The sequence below is a fragment of the Pholcus phalangioides genome, unplaced genomic scaffold (genome assembly GCF_987345545.1).
Source record: "Pholcus phalangioides strain wild (caught in Gottingen) unplaced genomic scaffold, Ppha-v1.0 ptg000010l_1, whole genome shotgun sequence".
NCBI lineage: Eukaryota > Metazoa > Arthropoda > Arachnida > Araneae > Pholcidae > Pholcus > Pholcus phalangioides.
In genome coordinates, this window is record NW_028301603.1 from 8935668 (window position 1) to 8960529 (window position 24862).

The 24862-nt window shown below is 38.4% G+C and overlaps 1 protein-coding gene across 5 annotated transcripts; it reads right to left on the minus strand.

The window, feature by feature from the left end:
• Nucleotides 1–15810, minus strand: LOC149080853 (RNA-binding protein lark-like). Of its 5 annotated transcripts, none has more exons than XM_089237517.1 (9): nucleotides 15481–15810; nucleotides 14918–14940; nucleotides 12313–12435; nucleotides 12053–12136; nucleotides 11425–11816; nucleotides 10121–10141; nucleotides 6822–6897; nucleotides 4169–4209; nucleotides 1–235 (listed from the first exon to the last, which is right to left on the minus strand). In XM_089237517.1, exons 2-8 carry the CDS (start codon nucleotides 14921–14923, stop codon nucleotides 4198–4200), a joined length of 714 nt encoding a protein of 237 aa, XP_089093643.1. In that variant the 5' UTR covers nucleotides 14924–14940; nucleotides 15481–15810; the 3' UTR covers nucleotides 1–235; nucleotides 4169–4197. The 5 variants fall into 5 exon arrangements, with proteins under 5 accessions (XP_089093643.1, XP_089093645.1, XP_089093647.1 ...); XM_089237519.1 differs by having other exon boundaries at nucleotides 6822–9896; nucleotides 15481–15793; XM_089237521.1 differs by having other exon boundaries at nucleotides 6822–6962; nucleotides 15481–15709.
• Nucleotides 15811–24862: the final 9052 nt, after the last annotated feature.

Consider the following 24862-nt stretch of genomic DNA (forward strand, 5'->3'; position numbering starts at 1 on the left):
TATCGGTCAAAACATTTTATTGCAGAAAATTGTGTAAAAAAAATTCAGAAAATTCGTTCCTACAAAGATGTTATAGAACCGTTGAATATTTTTAGCGTAATCTTGAAATCTGACGCTGTCTTTCTTTTTGGATCTCGTTTCAATGATCTTAAATTTAAGTCCACGAGCAATATGATGCCTATATAACAAGATTCGCCTTAGGTGGAATACACGAACGTCTGCTTCCTTAGGGCACCTGGTCAAAGTAAAAATATACACATAAGCATTAAAAGGAAAATATGGCCACATTCTTATAGAATCTCGTTAATACATGATACAAGGTTCCCCAAAATGTTTTTAAACCATTATTGCAGTCATCCTCAGGAAGACAGAGCATGGATTCGAAATTAATTTTCATTTCACCAATAGCTATTTAATCTGATTAGTTTTTTTTACATAAATGTTACATTTCACGCCCAGTCTAGACTAGAAAGTGACTAATGGCTGGCCATGTTGCCAACAAGATTATATATGTGCGCATATATACACAAGGTTATAGCAAACAGGGGAGGGTTGGCATTTTACTGGCGTACCCTTGATCCTAGAGGTACACTTCCAGTTAGAAAAAGTTTCCAAATAACATGTACTCGGATGTCATTTATATTTCAAGGGGTATAGTTATTAAAGTAAAAATTAACTTCATACAGTTCCTGTGTGCCCCAAAACTCAAAAAGTTGTTGCCCCGCCTCTCCTGATGCCAATACAAAAAATTCCACACTTCTAAATGCAATCAATATTCATTGAGATATTCAAACACAGGAAAGTTAGCAGGAACAGCTCTAAGCATGGAAAACCCAATTTAATTTCATTTAACGTCGTTTTTCCTAACTTTCCCCAGTTTTTCAAATATCTCAGTGAATATTGCATTTAAGACAAGTTTAATATTTTTTTGTTGGCATCAGGAGAGACAGGGCAACATCTTTCTAATTGGGTTCTGGGGCACACTGGGACTGTATAATTTTTTTTTATTTTAACTATACAACCCCTTGAAACACGAATGACATACTGGAGTACATCATGTTAGTTCTAATTAGAAGTATATCTCTGGGATCAACGGTTCACCAGCAAAATGCCATGGTCCGTTCACTTTGGGCCCTGGCTGGTTAAGGCTCTAAACTTCGAGAAGATCGACTTACAGGTCGGAATACTGGCCGATTTTACAAAAAACATTGAATCTACTGACTAAAATCCTTAACTAAAACAATCGTTACTGAAAACTGTTGGGCCAATGCATTTGTTATCCCTTTTCAAGCTGTCTTTGTCAAGGGATTCTGGAACACTTCAGAACCACCCTAAAAAAATATGCCAAGGTCAAAAACTCAATTTTACCATCTATAAAATAGATATTTGCTCTGCGTGTGAAAAAATTCCTGGGAGTGGTTGCGCAAGTTTCGTTCATTTCTGCCCCTAATTAAAATACAATAACCACCCCAATCTATTTCGAACCAATCTCAACGTTTATTTTGATTATATTCCTTAGAAAGGGACAGAATTTGCAATTCCTTTATCAACACAAAACGCAGTTTGATAATGTTTTTGCGCAAGCAATTGAATTTTCCAAAAGTCAATATATAGAAAAACAATCGATTGTTAGGTGCCATAAAAGCAACAAATAAGGTAATCAAGTGCAGTGAGGTCTCAGTCCGAATCTCGAAATTTCTCCTTAAACCTCTTGCTTAGTTTTTGCGCCAAGACCATAATACTTTTTAATTTTGTTTGATTCCTACTAAACCAAGTAATTCCAGTTTTAAGTGGACTTCATCCTTAAACTTGGGAGCTTCGGTGGACCCCACGCAACAATCAGTTCCTATATATTAAATTTATAGATAGTATTTGGGTCTCAAGCATGAGAAACTTTCAGCCTCAGTTACAATTGGTCTTGACAGACTTAATTGTAACTTAGCAGTTGAATCAAGAACTAAATGGGTAAAAGTATGAATACATAGGACTAGCCACCTGAACCTCTTCCAAGTAGTAGTTTCATATTGTTTTTCCATGTAGTTTTCAGTAATCCGAGGAACCTTTCAGATTAGAGATTCTGCAGTGCATCATTTCATTTGAAGATGCATCATTTCATTTGAAGATGCATTACTGTAAACCAGGTGCTGTGGCAATATGGCACACTGCAGTGGGCAATATCACCCACTGGAAGTGATGGAATAGTGAGGGGGGGGGGGAAGATATAGAAGCTACGGGTTAGGTATAGGATCCTATGGGTTGGATTGAGTTAGGGAAGGGTGAGGAAAAAAATCTTTGCAAGAGGCAACAAAAACTTTGGTATAAACTATAAATTGCACTTGGATCATCCACAACTCATTTTCACAAAACAGCTCTGACATGTATTATTCACCTATGCACGAGACATTAAGGTGGGTTTCCTTGATCTGCATGCAAAATTTGATACTTAAATACAGGAAATACAAGACTTAAAACAAGAACCCTCTCTTTGATAACGGTCAGAGTATTTTCTCGGCATAAAAAGGAGAAAATACACCATTGGCAAAAAAAATAATCTGTATAAATAAAATTCAACCAAACATTTAAAGACAGTCTCAACACACATACTTGTGCAGCAGAAATACCAGAACTGTTCAACCGACTCTGGATTGAGTGAAAATAAAAATTCCTGTGCATCTAGTCTGACAACCTGAACAAAGACTATAGTATTTACCCCCAGATTTTTGAAAAATATAAATACCATGGCCAAAGAACCTGGAATGGCTGTGAATTAGCTAATTTTTAATAAATTGACCTGATCAATAAAATTTCGGACTTTTGCCGGCCACTTGAACTGGCCGAAGATGCCTGGGAAAAGTCTGAAAAGGTATGATTAAGTGTCATCACCAAGTTGATCTTTTTTTCATAATTACGACCTTTATAATTATGTTTAGCTATATCAACCCTAATGATCAAAGGAATACGAATATCGTCACTGACCAACGAAACTGTTACACAAGTTTTCCGATCAAATTTCTTTCACAGCTAATCCCATACAGCTTTTACGTGCCACATGTGGCGATGAAATATAACAATGTGGCACCCACAGGACCATCATACACCACACTTTGACCACAGATCTCCATCCACTTCATAAATTGGCCAGCCAAAGCAAGAAAAAAAACAAACTAGTCACTTCACTTTTGGTCAAAAACCAATTCACGAACTGACAGTAGGCAGCAACATATATATTCTATGCCACAAAAAAAAATTAACTACATACTACTAAACCACACATGCACCTCGTCTGCATTCCTCCAGAACTTCTAATGAATTTGTACATGTTGGAATGCACGTGTTGTGAACCTGACACAATGTTTGTCTAATGGTTATATATGTGTAGCACCACCATCTGCCATCAGTTTTTCAAACAATGAGTGAAGTGTAATGAATGAATAATTTTATCGTTGTAGACCCGTTGCTGCTCTCTGCAGAATTGTTTAACAGGAGATCAACCTGCATTTACCCCTCGAAGTTAATAATCACAGTACCAACTTCAGCTACCACTGTGGCAACAGTGAGGTTTGAAACCAGGTTCTGAAGATGAGTGGGATTATGACACTGATCACTAGACCACCACAGCAGCTAAGTTACATACTGATTACACTGAAAATGGGAGAGAGGGTCATCTGTGGTTTTTGGTATGTGTGGACAAATGTGGGGGGGGGTCAGAGGAACAAACGCTCTACAAACTATACTAAATTTAAAATGTTCCAAACTGAGTTTTCAACCTTTAGACCTTGCTGTTAATCACATGACAATCTTTCCCCTACAGAACCACTCACATTCAAATCTACTCATCTGTAAATCCCATCTTGATAGAAATAAAGTGATCGCCTAGGAAAAATTCACCTATCGTATTGGTCTACCAATCAAGCATATTTCTGAAACTTTTTGCTACACAAAGAAAGCATAAACAATCATCCAGGCCAAAAATTCATGGTGAATTTTGGGCTGGGAAATGAGCCTAGTTCACAGATAAGGTCCTCTAGGAAGCTGAAATGTTAGACTACAAGAAGTTACATAAACATGCATAAAACTGTTAGTTCATGTTAACACATGATTCTTTTGGCTCTATGTTCAGATCAAATTTCAAGGCAAAAGATTGGGACGTGAGCGGATATATACTTACAGTGCACGATTCAACTTAAATGGGAGCCATCATCTACGTAGCTGCAAAGGTCCAACAAAAATTACAGTTTTTACATTTAGGATTACAACAGCAAAACTTATAGCTGAAAAATAAAGGAAATTAGTCTTCTTGCTGTAAAAATTATCGAACAGCGCAAGTAGAAAACTAAATTCCCAGTATGAAAAGCATGTTTCAAATATTCAAAATCGTATCCTCTTGCACATACCATACAATTTTCTAACAGGAATCTCATACACAGAAAAAAAAATAAAACAAGAACATTCTACCAGTGATAACACAGCTACTACAACCACAAAAAAAACACAGAAAGGACATTTTAGTTTAGATATCAGTCCAGCTAATGTACTTCCAGGCTCACCGCAACCATGTAATTAGTGTCCTAAATCATTTATATAAAAATTTCACAATAAAAATCTTAGTAAATCTTGACTTGCTTCTGGACATAAATTTCAACTCTGCGCAAATATGATTATAAATTTCTGTACGTGCAAGAAAACGAATATCAAGGTAATTAAAACATTAATAAAAATTATATTCTGAAACAATGTATTTTAGATTAAAACATGTGAAAATAAATGAAGATGGTCCTTAAATTCTTCTATAACACTCAAACATTATAACTCCTATAACACAGTATTTCATTCAAAGAATGAGAAACTTTTCCCTCTCAAAGAATGTCAAAAGCCTTCAATCTTCGCTCAAAAGGTGTCTGATTGAAAGGGGGAAAACATTTTTAGGACAAAACAAATGCAGAGTGACAAGTAGGGGTATAGCCCTCCAAACATATGATTAAAGCAATTACACAATCACTTGTCAGCAATTGAGCTTTCACATTTGGCTTTTTCTAGAACAGCGGTTTCCAACTCTTTTCAGTCCATTTACCCCCTTGCTGGCTTTGTTCCTTTCCATGCATACCCTGAATCCTCTAGGCATCCCCTTCCGAATGTTTCACCCTTTACAGATTTCGAAAACGTCTCCAAAAAAGCATATGTTAAAATCTTTCATAATTGTTAATTAATTTTTATTTAAGTAAACAAAGTAACAAGATTGAAAAAAGAAAAATTAATGTGATATTTGGGACTGTATTGAATTACAAAGGTTTTAAAAATTATACAATCTTTCAAATTCGGAGCTGCATTCGATTTGCTTCTATATTTTTTGCTTATATAAGTTATACGAAGAAAATAAAACATCTGCCCAACAAGCTCTATGCTAGCAAACGGCAACAAAACCTTATGGCTTTACCTAGAAAGTTCACTGCATTCGTCACTGCGACGAGTCCAAAAACAGACTAGGTTCACCATTACACCATTGAAGAGATTCTTCAGAGTGGAATCTGATGCGATCTCTAGCAATTTCCCATTTTCTGGAATCCACAATGAAGCTGGTTCAAAACTCTTCTCTGAACGGATTAGATATACACCGATCACCCATTTTCAACTTTAAAATGTGGTTGGGAATGAGCCGGAGGAGGACAAGCCAATCTTTCCCACAGATGCAACCCCCTCATTTCATTGAAGATTTTATCGATAGGGAAGTCCATATTAAAACACAGCATTAGTGTAAAACCCTCTTCCTACTTTTAAAATTCAACTTTAAAGCCGCCATTACCCCATTTTCTTTTCACTTATCCCCGGTCGGGAACCGCTGTTTTAGAAAATAGAATCATCCGACAGAACATGGACAAGTCTCATCTCATGCTTGGAAGACTTACTATACCGATATACTCCAGAACTTGACAAACTAAAAAAAAAATATTTAGATGCCTGTCTAATTTCTTAGGAGCCAAGTATGATTTTATCAAACAAAACTGTCCCAAAATGTTTTTTCCAGGACTTGGGTTCCAACTCCCAGACTCAAAATCTGAAGTTTGTCCCGTGACAAAACATTTTGCTGAAGAAAACCTGTCGTAAGCAAAAATGATTTTTTCAGGATGGCCATTGACTCTTATTTCCCTGTAATTTTTACCCTCTTTTTTTATTAATAAAAATTTATGGGAATTTTTCCACTATATTTTCAATAAAGACTACTTGAATTCTTATTCAAGGAGTCAAATATATTCATTGGACTGAATATTTATCATGTTAAATATTTTTCTGTAGAATTCAAGGTAAAACATACAATTTCTTTGACAGAAACATTAATTACAATAGACTGCACCTTTATTCGATAATATATCGATAATTTCCTCTTCATTAAAAATAAGTCAAACAAATTTTGTTGATGGGATATTCGACAGGAAAAGTAGTAAAAAAAATACATTTCATCCGACAAGTGGGAGCCCTGTTTCAAACATTGGAAACTTTGCTCAATTTTGATATCCATTTGAGGAAAAATCGACAATTTCCCATATTTTCGATATTCTGTGTACCGTGACATGGCTGAGAGCAACACCAAACTTCCAGAAACGGACTGCTTATGAAATTTTCTGGCAACCAAATTTTTCAAACCGTGCTCTTAGAATTGTCTAGAACCATCTTCACAATTTTTCTCAGCTGCAGTTCTATAAAATTAGATCACACATCTTATATTACAGAGGCATTTACAGGAAAATCCTGGATTATCATAAAATCAATAAAGCACAGGAATATTTATGTAATTCATGATGGGAACAAAAAAATAAAATACTCACAGCCGACGGAACTGGATAGCTGACTGGATAGGCTCCGAGTCCACTGTAACTACTCCTCATACCATATGAGCTTGAACTGGCCATTAAATTAGAAAACCAAAGGGAGATTTAGAGCCACATTATGTAGCTGGCCAATTATTCCTGAACAGAGTAAAATGTACTTTACTATTTCAAAGCATAAATCAGTTTCAGGAAAAAACTTGGGACTCGCGTTTAAAACCCTAAACGCGGCTGAGCCCGATCACGAAATTAGATGATCCCGTCTCCGTGATATTCATTCTTCGACACGCGAAATTTCACTTCAAAACCGATTCACGATACCGAAAAATTGTTTCTTGTAAACAATATATACATCATATCCGAATTTAAGACATTAATTTGATTTATGCTATGAGAACACCAAAAAAAAAAAATTTACAGGAAAAAAACATTTCAGAAAGTTAAAAAAAAAAAAACTCATAATCACGTTTATAAAAACATTTCACCAAGTTGATTTTTTATAATTGAACAGGCAAACAATGAACTTTGTAAGAAACCCTTATTAAGCCGGTGAATAAGACTTTTCAAAATAAGAGGTTCCCAAACCCTGGAGAAGGTTCCGCAGTCTATAGGATGCACCACACCAATTATTCAAACTAGTTCTTTCCCAAACTATGTAACTAGAGCTGTAAAAATATCGAATACAAGTATCCCTTGCTCTACACGATTAATACTTACTGCCAAGTTCTTCAAACAGCTTTAAAAATAAACTCACCAGCAAAAAAAAACAAAATTCATAAATTTTCAACAGATTCTCGCTAATCCAGGACAAGAGCAAGATGAATAACTGGAAGTTGATTATAAAAGCTCATTCAAATGATATAAGACTTTAGAGCACAGACATGTTTTCCCTCTTCTGCAAGACAAAGAAAACCAGCCTAAAAACGATGGATTATTGGCTATTACTGGATAGACTGGCAGGACAAGAAAACAGCCAGATTATCAAGAGTCTGCTGTATGTCCATGCGAAATATCATATTGGATGGACTGGTAAGAAAATATTTGAAGGTTTCCAGGATGTTTTCCAAAGAAACTATTGAGATTTAACCAACAGGTAAAATTCTTCGATCTAAAAAACTTAAGAGGCAGTATATTAAAAAAAACGATATTTTTTGACCCACAACAATAAGCCAGCGAATATATTAATTACTTCATTGTCAGGATGAATCACTCAAATTTAACAAGGTGATTTTTCTAAATCTCCCCAAAATTGTGTTAGTGAAAACGTGAAGATCGTGTAAAGCCAAGAATACTTGCAGACAATTGTTTTTATTTTCTAGCCCGTTCAGAACTGAGAAATCAGAAATATGCTACATCAAAACCTACAGCATAGCTGCCAACTTTGGAAAATAAATTTGGAAAAAAGATTTTCGAATGCATCCAAATTTCATAAAAGGGATTTTTCATCAAATAAAATAAGGATTTTTCCCTTTATGAAAAGGTGACATTGTGCAAGCCATTGCCAATTAATGCCAACCAGTAGGTCTAATTACCTGCCATTAAAATAAATTGAATTTTGAAAACATCTCAATCAGGCCCGAAGCAGACAGACTCAACAGGACACATGGCAAATACAAGTCAACAAATTTTGAATGTTGATCATGCCGACTGTTTGATGAAATATACTGTGATTTGATCCAATGGGGACAATTTACATCAACTCACAAAAAAACGATCAACACCAGGCCGCAGATAACCAAAGCTTGAGAACCACTGATTTGCATTACGCTGGTGAAGTCATGTCGGGAATGAAAAAAGCAATGTTTTTTTCAAAGTAGATTTCTTTGGGAATTTTCCTCAAAAGTAGGAATTTTTCACAATTACTGTCGAAAATCCAATATCCTTGGCAGCTATGCTACAGGTGGAAAACATCAAACCAAGCGATTTGTCCCCAGCAATAACCAACTCATTGTAAATAGATTTAAACTCTCTATTGCCACATTATTTCCATAATTCATAAACACGAATATATGAACTCACCTTTTCTGAGAACTTCACAAAAATTTCAAAATCGTGTGAAAACAAGATTTAAAACTGCAGAATTTTTTAGCTATATAAGCCAGGTAGAAAATGGATGGTCGAGAGGATCACTTTCAACACTAACTTACAAGATTAAATCTCCCCAATTATACTTACATTATCAGCAAAATGTCTAGCAGAACATTAAACTAAACCCACACCAAAAGTTCAAATATTTATGCATTGTGTGACTCACTTTCTTCAAATGTAATGACTGTGGGATAAATGACAGCTCTTCAAACTTATCATTCAACCAACAAAGGATTTTAGTTCAAACTAATCGGGATACTGTCACCCCCCCCCCCTTCCAAAAAAACCAATGTTTCGCAATGACAGCTCGGACAACTAGAAATGTTCTGCAGTAAAAACTTAAGCGTTTTCTACATTTTTCCTTGTAATTATTTTGCGACATAAGTCAAATTCTGGCATATTCTGCTTTGGGGAAAATTTTAAATGAATGCTTGACAAAAATATTTGAATGAAAAATTTTAGAGCTTTGGAACCTATATATTTCCACCGCATTATTAAATTTAAATCTGTTTTGTGCTAAAATCTAATTACACGAAAATTTCGCAGATATTTCAATACTCCAACAGAACGAAGCACGAAAAATATTAAGGTACACCAATTTATTTTTTATCCTTATCCAGTTGGAAGGTTACAAGAAAAAAAAAATAAAGCACACAAAAAAAAGAAAACCCTACGATTAATCAATTTGCTAATGAGGGCCTCAATATAACGAGTGCCACGCAATCATATAGTGAATGAATACAGCGTATATGGAAAATCACATCAATAGCGACTTAAATCGTGAGAATAGGAAATGATGCATCTAGTTTTTTTATAAAAAAAAATAGAATAAAGTCTTCGTCTTGATCCGACAGGGAACCGCTCTTCCGATTTTCAGCATTCGCGTGATCCAACAGCCAGAAACACCCGCGCGACTGGCTTGCATCCCGTTAATACACCGGAGCGCGACGCACAGGAGTAGGAGTTATCCGTCCCGACGAAAATGTGCTTCAAAGAAAAGTGAAAAAAAAAAACCGGGATTTAGGTTCATTGTAAGCCAACTATCATAAGGCCAATTAATAGAAGCCTTTAAAGAAACATTTACAGATTATGCACGAACATAAAGGCATTTCTCAAAAGCACCGAAAATTGATGAGAGGGCTACGTCAATTCATTGTCACTCATGCAGTAAGATATATGTAAAGCCTAACTAATAAAGCATGAACACTTACGGGTCTTGAGTGAAGTCATATCTGTAAAGAAAATACAATTGATAAGTAAAATGCTCTGGCAAAATTCAAATGAAAATAGACTGATATCAATTGTCAATTGTTCAAATTTTAAAAAAACTTCATAGCCAGAAATATTATAGAATCACATAGGTGCCAATTCACAGCCTTGGAAAATTAATTTATCACACATTTCGTATATAAAAAAACATGTCACAAATGAAAAGGAATTTTTTGGATTGTAATGGGTGACCATATATTTTCCCCCGAACGCATTTGTACTGTCCTGATATTTTAACAATTGGCTACTTTGCTTGCATTTGACATATTTGGCAACAATTAGATTTTTTGTATTTGAAATAAAAAAACCCTACATTTTCCCTGAGTAACCAGGATCAGCCTGAAATTGCAAAAACTAGAAGCATATTTTCTTCAGGAATTTTCCATTCAAACAGCACAATTAAAATGTGAAAAATCAGTAGGATCCGATTTCAGACCATAAGATTTTAATGAGACCAAAAAATCGGAAGCATTGGCACCTATGGAATCAATAATTCACCATCATTTCTTTTACATAATGAAAGACATGATAGCGGAAGATATATATATATATATATATATATCCTTCTGATTTTCTATTTCTTTAAAGAAATCTTAGCTCATCAATATTTCAATAATATCTTCCGATTTAAATTTAAAGCAAATGAGATTCTTTTATCTTCTGATTCCCTATTCACATAAATCGTTGAAAAACAATTTACTGGTAGCACATATTTTCACATCTGAATATGGGAGCCATAGGCAGCGGAACTTCAGGGCAGAGTCCACGAGAATCCCCAATAATTCCTGAAAATACAATGCACCTTCCTCCTGCGTACACACGAGTCTCATATATTATGCCCCAACCAGCAACTTTCAACCCCTCCAATGTTTTTTTCACGCCTGCGCTTCTGATGGGAGCTATGTCAGATTTGTGTTGGTGAAATTCAAGTGTATTTTGTGTGTGCCCAGCATTCAGTATGTTGTGTTCAGTAGGTGGTGTCATCTATCTGGGACTGCAACTAGATACTTTCTCAAATGGGACAAGCAACATTTTGGCAGCCTGTGTAATGAAGTAGAAAACTAAAGTTATATAGAAAACCTGGGAAAATCATTTTTAACAGGTTACCACTGCATAAGTTGCAAACCCGGATTTTCACGGAAGGCAAAAGTTGCTGTCATGGGACTTATTTATGTAACACTCACAAATTACACATTCAAACACTTTACGTACATAGATATAAAAAACGAAATGGAAGCTTGCTTACCTGCTAGCAGATAACTGCGGTGGAGGTGAGCGACGAGTGTAACTGTAGGTTTCATAGGGTCGTCGATAATACATGTAGCTCTCCTGAGGTGTAGTTAAGGCTCTACGTTCATAGGGATCTGGATAAGGCCTCATGCGATCAACAAAGCTACGCTGGTCAGGAAAACCTCTCTCGACACCATATGAGCGCTCCATTCCGAAACGGCCTCCGAATCTGTCACCATATTGTGATGGATACATAGTAGGAGATGGCCCGCTTTTTCCTCCACCGCCTCCCATGCGCACTGCTGGATTTCTGGGACACTCTTTGGACCAGTGACCCTGTCTACCACAACGGTAACATTGACCTTTGCCTCCCATACCCGGTCGCTGACGTACTTTGCTGTGCGATATCTAAGATTCATGGAATAAAAGTCCAGAAATTCAGAAAAAAATTAAACTAGACACTTCTGCTATGAAAGTATGGTTAAAATAAAAATACCACGGAAAAAACTGACTTTATTAAGTTTCAAACATTTAAATTCCCAGAAGTATCAAAAATCCTAGGTTCCAGGTTCACACAAGATTGAGTTTAGACAGCTAATATTATAGATAAAGACTCTCAAACATAATTTACTACATAGAATTACCTCCACCGATATCTTTTGTCCCATGAAGTCTGTATTGTTTATCGCCTCAATAGCTGTTTTGGCTTCATCTTCTGATGACATGTGCTATATTAGAAAAAATACAAATCCTTTCAGAGGTCTTAAACAATAAGCAAATTTATACATGAATGAAATATAATCCATCTAATAACATATCGCCAGTTGATCACCCCTTGTCTCGTAACCTCTCAAAAACTCAAACCAGCTATTATTCAATGAAGTTGTAATGAAATACCACTCACCACAAATCCATAGTTTCTGACGATATCACATTCCTTCACCTCACCGTATTTTTCAAACAAAGCTTGCAGCTCAGCATGTTCAGCATTTTCTGGGAGATTGCCAACATAGATCTTCGTTGATCTCTAACAAAGAAAATAGAAGGTTATACCATATGCGGCAATCAGATAAGACATAAAATGTATAATAGACTTCGCTTTGTGATTTTTCTTCAATGGTAAGTGAATGAAAGGCAGATGCCACTGGACTTTAATTTACCTGAATCCCGGGACCCAGGTTATTTGAAAAATCTGGGTCTTTTTTGAGTGAAAGTGGGTAAAGCGCATCAGCACTGAGAATTTAACCTATGGAATTCCGCACATGTAATAATCTAAAACAAATATACAGTTAATCCTGCTTATAACGTTTCTCTTGTTTAGCATGTTTTTCCATGGTCCTAACAATAAGTAATTCTCGTAATTTTCTGTTTAAAGTGTTTTTTTATTTACGTTTTTTAAAAAATGTTATAAACAAGATTTACTTCAATTAACAGTTGAAGGCACACATTCATATACTTACTATAATCAATATATAAATTCCCTTCCGATTGATTTTACATTTTGTTAAAAATATCTTAGCATTTTCAATATCTTCTGATCAAATTTAAAGCAAATCAGATTTTCCCCCTCTTCTCTCAGACACTTATCTTCTCATTCCCTAAGCACTCCATATATTTCCACACCTGAATATGGGAGCCAGATCAGATTAGTGTTGGAGAAACTTAACAGTGTGCGCCTACAATTTGGCGTGTTTTGTGTTCAGTAGGTGGTGCCATCTATCTAGCTCTGCAACTAGATACTTTCTTAAACGGGCAAGTACACATTTTGGCACACCCATGTAATGGAGCAGTTATAAAGAGTGAATTTAGTGCCCCCCCCCCAGTCCAGAACTCAAAACATTAGGCCCGCCTGTCCCTCCCCCCCTCCCAGTTGCAACCCTGCATCCATCCACTCTTGTCAACTGAAAGGTGAAGTGAACCCAATAAGTTTCGCTCATAAAAGGTTATGCTAAACTACACAGCATTTGAATTAACTGAACACCCATTAGAAATCTAGTTTTTATCTTGTTGAAAAACTCATATAAAGCTTTCAAACATACTTTTTGGTCAGAATCTCATTTCCTCTCAGATAACACATTTCTATTTTTTACATACTAAGCAAAAAACCCAGAATTTCACAAACCATTTTTTATTCATAGAGGTAATTTTCTCTTTCACAAAAAAGACGTCCAAAAGCATGACTCACCCTTGGCATCTCATTCAACTTTTAGGTAGTTTTTCCCAATAAAAACAAAAATCTCACCACATCGCCAAAAATGAATTGTACCATGGCTGGACAAATCCCAGTTGCCATGGCGACCAAAAATTAGAATTAGTGCCTTATATTTTTCAATGTGCGAACATAACCAGAGAATACCAACTTAACATCTCGGAAACATTATCGGTAATATAGGTAACATGCAGTTTATATTTCAGTATTAAAATAAACTGCACAGCACAAAATTACCAGAAATCACGCTAGCACATCTCTAGTATATGAGCCCAGACTGAAAAAAAAAAATTTGGACCAATTTTATCAAGCCCTGTGGACCCTATCCTCTTCATATGAGAGCTCCTACAGCAAAACATTCCTTTTCCGACAAGCTCGGCCATGCATTACGTAAATGAGACCTCCGAGCTGAACCACTGAAAAACCCACAACCCACAGCGTGAGCTAGGTTTTGACAGATAACCGGTTTTTACACGTTTTGAAATCGGGAGGCAGGTTTAGACGCTGCTTTACAGATTGCCTTCCGTGCACAGACAAAACAGATCGGCACAGAGTTAGTCCCAAAACTTGAACTCTCACATATGCATACAAATTTATCGTTGAAGATAGATGCAATTTAAAAAAGTAAAACACTACAAGAAACTCAAAGACCAGATTTAAAAATTGGGATGGTAGTATTGAGAGTCTCCTCTAGCACTGTGGATTAGTGCAACGATCGCTAGAAACTGGGGATAATTCGTAACAGTTGGCAACTGTGCTATAGCTGTTCTGAACGTAGCAAACCCTAATGCCAACTTTTTTTAAACCATGGGAAGCTGCTAGATTTAGATTGTTTACTCTTGTTTTCAGTGGCGTTTTGAAGGATTTGAAACCTGTTGAGATGATATTGGAATATGTGGATTGATTTATAAGATATATCTGAGGTTGTTTCCATAATTTTTTTCAAAAACTAGTAGGGCTGAACAAGTGCAAGGTTGCCATTAAGAATAGAAAATTGGTATTTGCGCCCAAAATTTTCTAAATGTGGTTACTAAATTGGAGTCTGAGGGCTAAACAAATTTTTTGACTTCACTAAACTACATCTTTTAACATGGAAACATCAGAATGCATTATTCAGGACCATTTTACAGCAAAATAACAAGCTCGGGTGCAAATAAATTTGGCTGGCGCCTTAAATTCTTTAGATTTGTCAAGCTCTGGTAACTACATATTTCACGAACCAGCATCTAGGAAACTAAAGCTCAAAGTTATCAACGAACATAGTTTCATTAATATTACACTGGATTATATTAATACTCACCACCATCTTTCAAGAGAACAATCCTGAAATAAAGAGAAAATGAGTTAATCAAATGTCAACTTCAGGTACATAGACATAAGGAATACAGCACTAAATTCTTGGTTAGATTATAATTAATGCGGTGAAAAACCCCATTACAACGCAGGGCCGTCTTACGAGCGGCATTGGGAGGCCCGATGGGCCAAGTGATTTTTCTGAGGCCCTATCCGGCGAATTCTCGAAATATTCGACTAACTTTGCTCAGGCCCCTCTTCTCTAGAGGCCGGCGAGCCCTGTTAAGATGGCACTGCTACGATAATTCTTTTTTTTAAGTTCGGAAATGCCTACACTCTGTTAAACTGCTACCGCCCGATATAACGATACAATCCCTATACAACGATATCTTTTCTTGGTTCGCAGAGTATCGTTATATCGAGGTTTACTCAACTTAAATCAAACTTCACAATAACTAAAAATTAGCCATTTTATTCAGTACATTGAATGATAAACAGGCATAGGGATAAGCTAAAGGTAACTACGTAACCGGCGAGTTGTGTAAATAATTTACAAAAAAATTCACTCACCAATGTCAATTAATGGATGAAATATTTTATAACGTAGTAACCTTTGTACTACACAATTATTAGGCAATGAACGTAGGTATGGATGATGCCCGATGAAAATGGCGCTAATGGCGATACCTCAAGCAGCACACACACACTCGTAGGATGAATGAATGACTGCTGATCACGCCTTCCTTGGTGTTGCCAGACAGGGAGAAATGCCGGTCTGACAAGCGTGACCAATCACAGTTGAGTTCTTAAACATTCATCTCAAAAATAGTTGACAAAGAGGCTGCTATTGATTCGTTTGAAAAACTGTAGCCATTTTGAAAGTGGTTTTTTTTTTACGCACAATGGAGGCCTTGCCAGACAAATGTCCAAATATATCATGACCATATCTGTTACTGATAATAACGGGATGTAATATTTTGAGGTTAAAAAAACATTCGATATAGTTTTATATTGTTTTTTTCAATTTTTTTTTTAAAAATCAATATTCCTGATTCACTATCAAGCAAAGCTTCATTATATCAACTGTTAATGCGTTTCTTTTTCTTTTGTCCCATAAATTCGGTCATCCCTTTCTTTCATGTTCTTTTTCTTCTTTTTTTGAAGAAGCTCACTCGAGTTTGTATATACAGTTAAACCTCGTTAGTGCGTCACCCGGTTAACACGTCACTCCGCTTACCGGGTCACTTTTTAGAAGTCCCAGTTGTGCTCGGGTAGGAATTGGCACAGCTATAGCTTACTCCGTTTAACGAGTCACTCCGCTTACTAAGTCATATTTTTGCTCTCCCAAGAGTGACTCATTAGCGAGGTTTGACTGTATAACCTTTACTAAAATCATGGGCGATCCACTGAGCTATAGCAGCGGTTCCAAAATACTTTTGGTCGTGGATACCCCCTCCTAGAAGTCTTGATGTCGCTGCCATAGATCCCAACTTCTAGCCTTAGGACAAACCTTTATCTATGGAAACTGGAAATATATGCGTCTGTCATGGACCCAGCATTCGTAGCAGCAGAAATTGCAGCTATTTAATAGCGAGAACGTTCTCGAACACTGGAGGAAATTTTATCCAGTGATGTGATAGTGCCGCTGTGGTGGTCATGGTTATCCCAAGGACCCGGGTTCAAATCCCACCGTCCCCAGGGCCACTACTGGGGGGGAGCAGGCGAGCCTCCTCCGCTTGTCCCGCCCCTCTTCCGCCTGGATCTGCACCAGAGGGAGAGCAAATTTCATTCTGAAACCTGTCCTTGAACATTACAGGGGAGGGGGGGGGGCGTCAAAATGCGCGCGTGCCTCAGGTGACCATGCGGCCCTGCCGTCGCCACAGTGGTTGTCGGCTGAAGTCGGTTTCCTGTGGTTCCAATTTCAAGGCGCAAATCCGCGCTGATCTCTCCGTTGATAAGTCTCGCCACAGAGAGCAACTTCAGTGATTACACTTCTCACATAGTTAGGGGAAAATTGCGGCATCACACACAACAAACATTACACAGAAACTAACTCCACGTCAGGTTCATAACACGTACACGCACATTCCAGCATGTACCAATTCGTTTGAGGTTCTATACGGACGAAGTCATCTATCTCCAGGGTGACCATACGTCCCGTATTTCTCGTTGCACTGCCTGTTTTTTTTTTTTCGTTCTCCTGGTCGTCCCACCTTTTTTGGAAAAAAGTCCCAGTTTCTCACTCGTTCGAAACGGAGTTCACTTGAATTCGTTACTTCTATCAAAAACGTTCATACAGGTAATTTTCATAGCTCATTGAGTATGACAATTGAAAATTATATTCAGTGATATATATATATATATATATTCACTGAATATATATATATATATATATATATTCACTGAATATCATACGTTTTGTATAACATTTCGAGTGTCTTACTAACACAGTCGAGTTCCAGAAATTTAGTTTTAGTTCTTTTTCTGCTAGCATGCGTGAGACCACCTATTAGCTCCCTATCAACTTCACCTTTATAAAATATCGTAGGGCAGTGGTTCTCAAACTTTTGTCATCCGTAGGTCTCTTGCCGATCTCAATGTTCATTTGCGGCTCCCCATAATAGTTTAGTGGATATTTTCACTTATAAGAAACACTTCAAAGCATAAAAAAATAGGCACACAAATTAATATCTCCAGCTCGCCGCGACCCCCCCCCCCCCGATGGAGGTTGACGACGCCCCTAGTAGACGCGACGCACACTGTCGTAGGGAATGAGCATTTAGTTGCCAATCCAATAACCCTAGCAGTTTTTTCAAGATTGAGATTGAGCCCCAGAAATTTTTCAAGCGTCCGAAAATTTCAAAATAACTTATATGTAGTTTTAAGGATGTGCTCCACCGTTGATTTCATTAAACTGGGCGGCACGAAAAAAAAAGTTGAATCGTTTTTTTTCAATACATTTTTCAAAATATTCAGAATACTTGAATTACCACGAACGAACTTATTTTGATCATGTTTTCAAACTTGGAAAGGGGGAGGGCCATACAACCATTTCGGGCTTTGAATTTTGTGATATAATTGGCAATTTCGCCTTAATTTTGCTACTGTTCGGCGATAATTGGTGATGTCCCGTATTTTTCCGTATTTTTCTGGAAGAAATATGGTTAGCCTAGATCTACCGGACTGCGAAAGAACTAAAACGTTTTAGTTTTATACCCTTATCAAGAGCCAGGGGCAGCTCGAGCTTACCCGCCGACCGGGTGCAAAGTCTCATGTGCTGCCCCCTAAAGACGACCCTGGCGGGAGGCTAATAGAGTTCTTGCCTAGAGGGCTGTGGGATAAATCTATTTTGTTTTTAGAAGTCGCACTCCATTGTTTACCAAGGAAGTATCCATGACTATACGCCCGACTTTTAAAGAAAATGTTTCGTTTCTAAAGCAGAGTTGTATTGCATTTTTTTTCCTCCCGGAATTACTATTTTACCATTCCTGATTATACTAGATAACAGCATTTATTGATTAGCCAGCACATTACTTACACTCACCCCGTAAAGATGATGATGCCGAGGCGATTTGTATTAAGAATTTCTTTTTTCAAAGGCGTTTGATGCTCCACGACCGGGCAAGTAAGAAGCCGAATTACTTCTTTTGTATTCGTTTAACTGTTTCGGAAAAATTACTGTTTGAGAGTTATCAATCAGAAATCATAGGGCTGGTTAGTAGCATACTCATCCGTGAAGGAAAAGGTTGTTCTCTGCGTTTTCATTCCGCTATGGCTGAGTTAGTGAACGTGAGAAAAGTGAAAAATTACAAGCATCGTCGAAACCAGGGTCGCATCTAGGGGGGAGCAGCGGGTCTCGTGTCCCGGGTGATGGATCGGGGGGGGGGGGGTTGCAAATTTCATTCTCAAACCTTACATCAACATTACAGGGGCGCCAAAATGCGCACTTGCCCCGGGTGACCCAGCATCTAGTTGCGGCCCTGGTCGAAACCCACACATCTCTTATTTTAAAAGATTATTTCGTTTCGAAGAAAAAAAATTTGGAATGGCTTACAAATTACTTTTTAGATGAAAAAAGTCGAATGTAGAGGCGGTACGCTTACATCATCGCAAAAAATGACGATGCCAATGGCTATGTCATCGCCAATATGTTTGCGGTTTTTCGCTAGCTGATCCCGGTTATCAAAATGAAATTGGCGAGGAACTTGGACTTTCGCAAGCTACAGTATCGCTGACTGTACGTGCTGTCGTCAGTGCCGAATTAAACATTAATCAAAATAACCACGTGGTTAGGGCATCAGTACAAAAGGGGCACCACAAAAATATATCAAATGGTATTTTTCTTTTTAATGTAGCCTACGTTGAAGATGTTATTAATGCACCATCATTATTATTATAACGAGTCGCGGAATGGCAACAGTATGGCATTCGAATGTCGTGAATGAGTTCGAATGAGTGAAGTGTAATGATTGAATAATTAATCGTTGTAGGCCTGTTGCTCTCTGCGGCGAGACTTTTTAATGGGGAGATCGGCTCGCATTTGCGACTCGAAGTTGGGAACCACAGGAAACCAACTTCAGCCGACCACCACTGCGGTGACGGTGGGGTTCGAACCCGGATCCTCGCGACGCGAGTCCGTCATTATGACCACTCAACCACCGCAGCGGCCCCTCGTAATGCTGAAGGATAGGTTAAATTTGCGCCCCCTTTTGTGATGCACCCGAGGCACCAGATCCGCTTGCCAAACCCCCCCCCCCCCACTAGTTGCGGCCCTTTCTATATGATAACATTATGACCATTCTAAGATTCAATGGTTTCTCCTTGGAGTGTTATTACAGCCTCTATCTCATCAACCGTTCGTCGTATTGGTATGATTCTAATTTTAAAAATTCTCAAGATGCGACCAGAAATCACCCTGTACGAGTTTTGAGGATATAAAATACAGTGTATACAAAATAAAAAATATAAATTTTTATATGATCCCCCCCCTCCCCCTCCTCTAACTTCCAATTAGACAGTTGTTGCTCTTTCTCTTCTGAGACCAACAAACAAATTACATGTTTTTAACTGCTTCATTCCCTGAGATATTTAAATTCAAAAATCGGAGACAGGCCCGGCCTTAGCAGAATTTCACGGTTCAATGCAAAAAAAATTTTGCTGCCCTCTCTAAATTTTTTTTATGTAGCTACTACCCGACTTACAAACTTTTCGAGTTACGAACGTAAATTTTGAAGGGGAAATTTTTTTTTCAGAAAGAACGCATTCTATTACACTCAATTTTTTTTTCATTATTTCAGGAACGCGTTGATAGTCTGGAACGTAATCAAACACGATCCATTGAGAGGAATGGCATTTAAATTAATTTTGCAAAATTCATGAATTATTAATAATAATTAGCACGCGGTCCAACTGCGGACACTTCATCGAGGCTCGAATCATATTGAACAGACATAAATTTTTGTCATGCTTTTAAAGCGCTTCATCATCTTTTTATGGAATATACGTTGAAATTCGGTGACTTTGGTCATTTTTCTGAATTTTTTTTTATTGCTGTTTTTGTTTAATTAATGTAAATTAATAGAAGCAAGGAAGTGCAATTTCATGACCCCCCCCCCCCCCCCCACAAGGGCAGGGCTGACATTCAGGATCGTCTTAAGAGGATCATCGGCCCCCGAGCCAAGGGATTTTATGGCGGCCCTACCTGAAAAATTCTCGAAAAATTCAACTACGTCTCGTTTTACTGGAGCACCTCTTCTCTTGACGCCCTTTGGGCACGGCCCAGGAAGGGGGAGACATGCGTTAAGACGGCACTGCCTAAGGTTCACACCAGGCGTCCTCCTTTTTCAGTTTTGAATCTGGTAACCCTATCTGAAGACGACATAATCCGTATTTTCACTTATTTGTTCGATCATTCATATTGTATGCATTTTTTTCTGGAAAGAAATAATTACTTTTTTTCTACATAAAAAAATCGATTATTGCAAATGTACGAATTTTGTTGCCGAAATTTTCGTCTCATAAAAAAATTTTAAGCAAAAAATTAAAAAAGGACTCTCTTTCTCTCTTTTTCGTCATCTCCGGAAATTTCGAGATTAGATGGCAGCACCAATAGTATATAAATCAAGCCTCTGAATCTCTGTCGTCTGCTTCTCTCCAGATGAGTTCTCTATCCTTTTTTTAAATCTTTAAAACCCAATATTTAGAGACCGAACTGTACCTTTCTATGGACAAATTGCCAGGCGGGAACTTTGTTTTCACCGAGTCACGTAATTTCCTTGCATTTGATGTCGCTGCAGTCGCGGTGGCTGGATGCTTCCTCCTGTAATATGTAATCTCTGTCGTCTGCTTCTCTCCACGTTACTTGTTTTGGACGTCTCCTTGTGCCCTGAAAAAATTACTGAACTGGCAGTTCGAACTTCCAGTTCTGTTTGTGAGCATAGCTTGTAGGGAACCGAACAAACCGTCTGTCGTCTGCTCATTAAGAGGTTCTTTGTTTTGGACGTCTCCTTATGCCCAAATAAATTAAGCGAACTTTTAGTTTAAATTTCCAGTTCAGTTCATGAGCTTTGTTTATAAGGAACTGAACGGAATAAAGAATATAGTTTTTTCCCTTCAAACTTCATCATCACCACGGGAGTCACTTTTAAATTTGAGATTAGATGGCAGCACATTACTATAAAGTCTTAAAGTAGTGTGGTGTATTCTGAAGTATTAAATTAATTTTAATTCCCTTAAAATTGTGTTACGTCCTAGATACAATATCTATAGGACGTACTGGACTATTCTGGAAGACTGGATGCATTTATCGCACCCACGTCCTGCAGCGGGATCCGGAAATTTCGCCCCCGCCTTTTTGCCCCTTGAATGTTTCGTCCCCATCACATTTCACCCCCGGAAACTTCGCCCCGGTACATTTGGCCCCTGGGACATTTCGCCCCTAATATTTCACCTGCCCTGAAGGCATGAGTGACTGACTGTGTGAGTGACCATATAAGTGGATGAGTGACCAAGTGAGTAAGAAATCGGCTTTAGGAGTGAGTTAGTGACCGTACGAATGACTAAGTGAGTGTCAGAATGACTGACCACGTGAGCAACAGTGTCTATGAGTGTGGAATTGACTGTATGAGTGAGTGACCGTATGGGTGTCCAAGTGAGTGATTGAGTGATTGACTATATTATACAATATGATGATTGATGATCGTATGATTGACCACATGAGTGACCGAGTGATTTACTCTATGATTGACCACATGGGTGACTGAGTGATTTACTGTATGAGTGACCAAGCGAGTAACCGAGTGCTTCACTGTATGAGTGACCAAGTGAGTAACCGAGTGATTGACCGTGTAAGTGTTCAAGTGAGTGACCGAGTGATTGACCATATGAATAAATGTATTATTGACCAAGTGAGTGACTGTAGGAGTGACGAAATGAGTGACCGAGTGATTGAGCATATGAATGATTGTATGAGTGATCAGATGAGTGACGATATGAGTGTCCAAGGGGAGTTACTGAGTGATTGATCATATGGGTGACCGAATGAGTGACCGAGTGATTGATCATATGGGTGACCGAGTGAGTGCTTATTTGAGTTTTCAAGTGAGTGACTCACTGTATGAGTGATATAGTGAGTGACTAGATGAATAACCGTAATAATGACCAAGTGAGAGACCGTAATAATGAACAAGTGAGAGACCGTAATAATGAACAAGTGAGTGACGGAATGAGTGACCGAGTGAAAGATCGTATGAGTGACCAAGTGAAAGATCGTATGAGTGACCAAGTGAAAGATCGTATGAGTGACCAAGCATGTGACCGTAATAATAACCAAGTGAGTGAGCATATGAGTGACCAAGCATGTGACCGTAATAATAACCAAGTGAGTGAGCATATGAGTGACCAAGTGAGTGACCAAGTGAGAGACAAAGTGAGTGAGCATATGAGTGACCAAGCGAGTGACCATATGAGTGATCAAGTGAGTGGCCATATGAGTGATCAAGTGAGTGGCTGTAGGAGTGATCAAATGAGTGACCGAATGAGCGACAAATTGGGTGACTGAATGAGTGACCAATCGGGTGACCGTATGATTGAACGAGTGAGTGACCGAATGATTGACCGGGTGAGTGTCTGCAAAGCTGACCCCCCACCCCCCCTTATAGGTGGTTATGTAGTTCTTTAATGCAGTGTTTCTTAACCTTTTTTTGCCCGTGGCCCCTTTGAACCATATTTTTTTTTCTCGTGGCTCCCCTGTCTTCAACTCTCATCTAGAAGCAAGATCCTTCATACGTATTAAAATGATTTTTTCAGTGAATTTATACTGAAAGGAAATTTTGCAAATAAGATCGGCCTCCAGACCACCTGGTCTAGAATTTATTGAGCTTCCCGCTAATCCGAGTTCTATTCAGGACCGTCTCAACATCATGGGCCCCAGGGCAAATTGATGCTATGGTAGTCCCAAACTTACCTGGAAATAAACAGCCTACATATTCCCTACTTATTTTTAAAAAAATTTATTGTACTATGCAAAATATCATAAGGTGGGGTCACTTACGGACACGGGACCCCCCCATCCCGGGCATGACCCCTCACAAGAGTGGGCAGAGCTGCAGCCCGTTGCCTGATATGGTTTTCATCATTTTTTGTTTTTCACGCTATAAATTTAATAAAGAGGAAGGGTCTACGAAAAACCCCATCCTAGGGAACTTGTTGCAAAATGTAGGCGGTGAGGCCCGGGTGGGTCCATGCCCTAAGACGGCCCTGGTTTTATGGGTGGCTTTGTTGGATTCTGCAAGTGTATGTTTCACTAATATAAAAGCTTTATTTTATTTCTTCACACCTTAGTTTTTCGTCTCAGCTCTCTGCAGCCCTCCAAACCATCTGTCATGGCCCCTTTCTCCATTTTCTTCCGTGCCCCCCCCCTCCCCGAAGTATCCCAGTACCACTAGGGACCATATCACCCCGGTTGAGAACCGTTGCTTTAATGGGCCCTGAAACTTTGGAATCTGCTGTGAGGCATAAAATAACTGTTTCCAAATTTACGTTACAGCGAAATTTTTCAACATAAGCTGGAGTATAACAGTCCTGAAGAAAATCATTGAAATCCCCCAAACTACCCCCCACCCCCATCACGCTTAATACGTACGCCAATGCATTTGTGACAGCAATAGACATTATGTTACGCTTTGTGCAAATTTCTGCCGCATACTCACCATAGGCGGAGATAGACTTGGAAGTCTCTGGAGGAGGCACGGTCATTATTGTTGGGAGGCACGATGATGATGATGATGTCAATTCATATGTACATATACATTAGATCAGTCGACTCCACCTTCGACACTGGGGGGGCAATGCCCCCCCCCCCCGTATCTCCGCCTATGATACTCACCTAACATTTACACAAGGGGCAAAATGTCGGGTTTGAAATGAGATATACGGTTCGACTCGCGCAGTCGCCAACTTGGTCATTCATACGGTGACTCACTTGATCACTCATACGATCACTTACTTTGTCACTCACTTTGTTACACCTGCGGTCATTTCTACGGGCACTCATACGGTCAGGGCAGGTGAAATGCCAATCAGTAAATGTCTACCGATATAAAATAACTTACTTGATCATTAATGCGGTCACTCATACCATTGCTTATGCGGTCTGGGCAAGTGAAATGTCAGGAAGTATATGTTCAACTCATTTGGTTACTCACAGGGTCATTCACTTGGTCAGGGCAGGCAAAGTGTCACAAGTAGATGTCCAACTCCCTTTATCACTCATACGGTCACTTACATGGTCATTGTTACCATCAATCATCTGTTCACACATACGGTCATTCATACCATCGCTCATACGGTCAAGGCAGGTGAGGTATGAAGGGAGTAAATTTCCAGTTCACTTGATCACTCATAGGGTCACTCACACGGTCAGCGCAGGCAAAATACCATAGGGGGTTAAATG

Excerpts from the sequence above, each read along its gene's own strand:
- LOC149080853 (XM_089237517.1), bottom strand. Across the intron at positions 12,137-12,312 it reads TCAGAAACTATGGATTTGTG|CACATGTCATCAGAAGATGA; the intron begins GTGAGTGGTATT and ends TTTCTAATATAG. Across the intron at positions 6,898-10,120 it reads TATGACTTCACTCAAGACCC|TTCAAGCTCATATGGTATGA; the intron begins GTAAGTGTTCAT and ends TTTAATGGCCAG.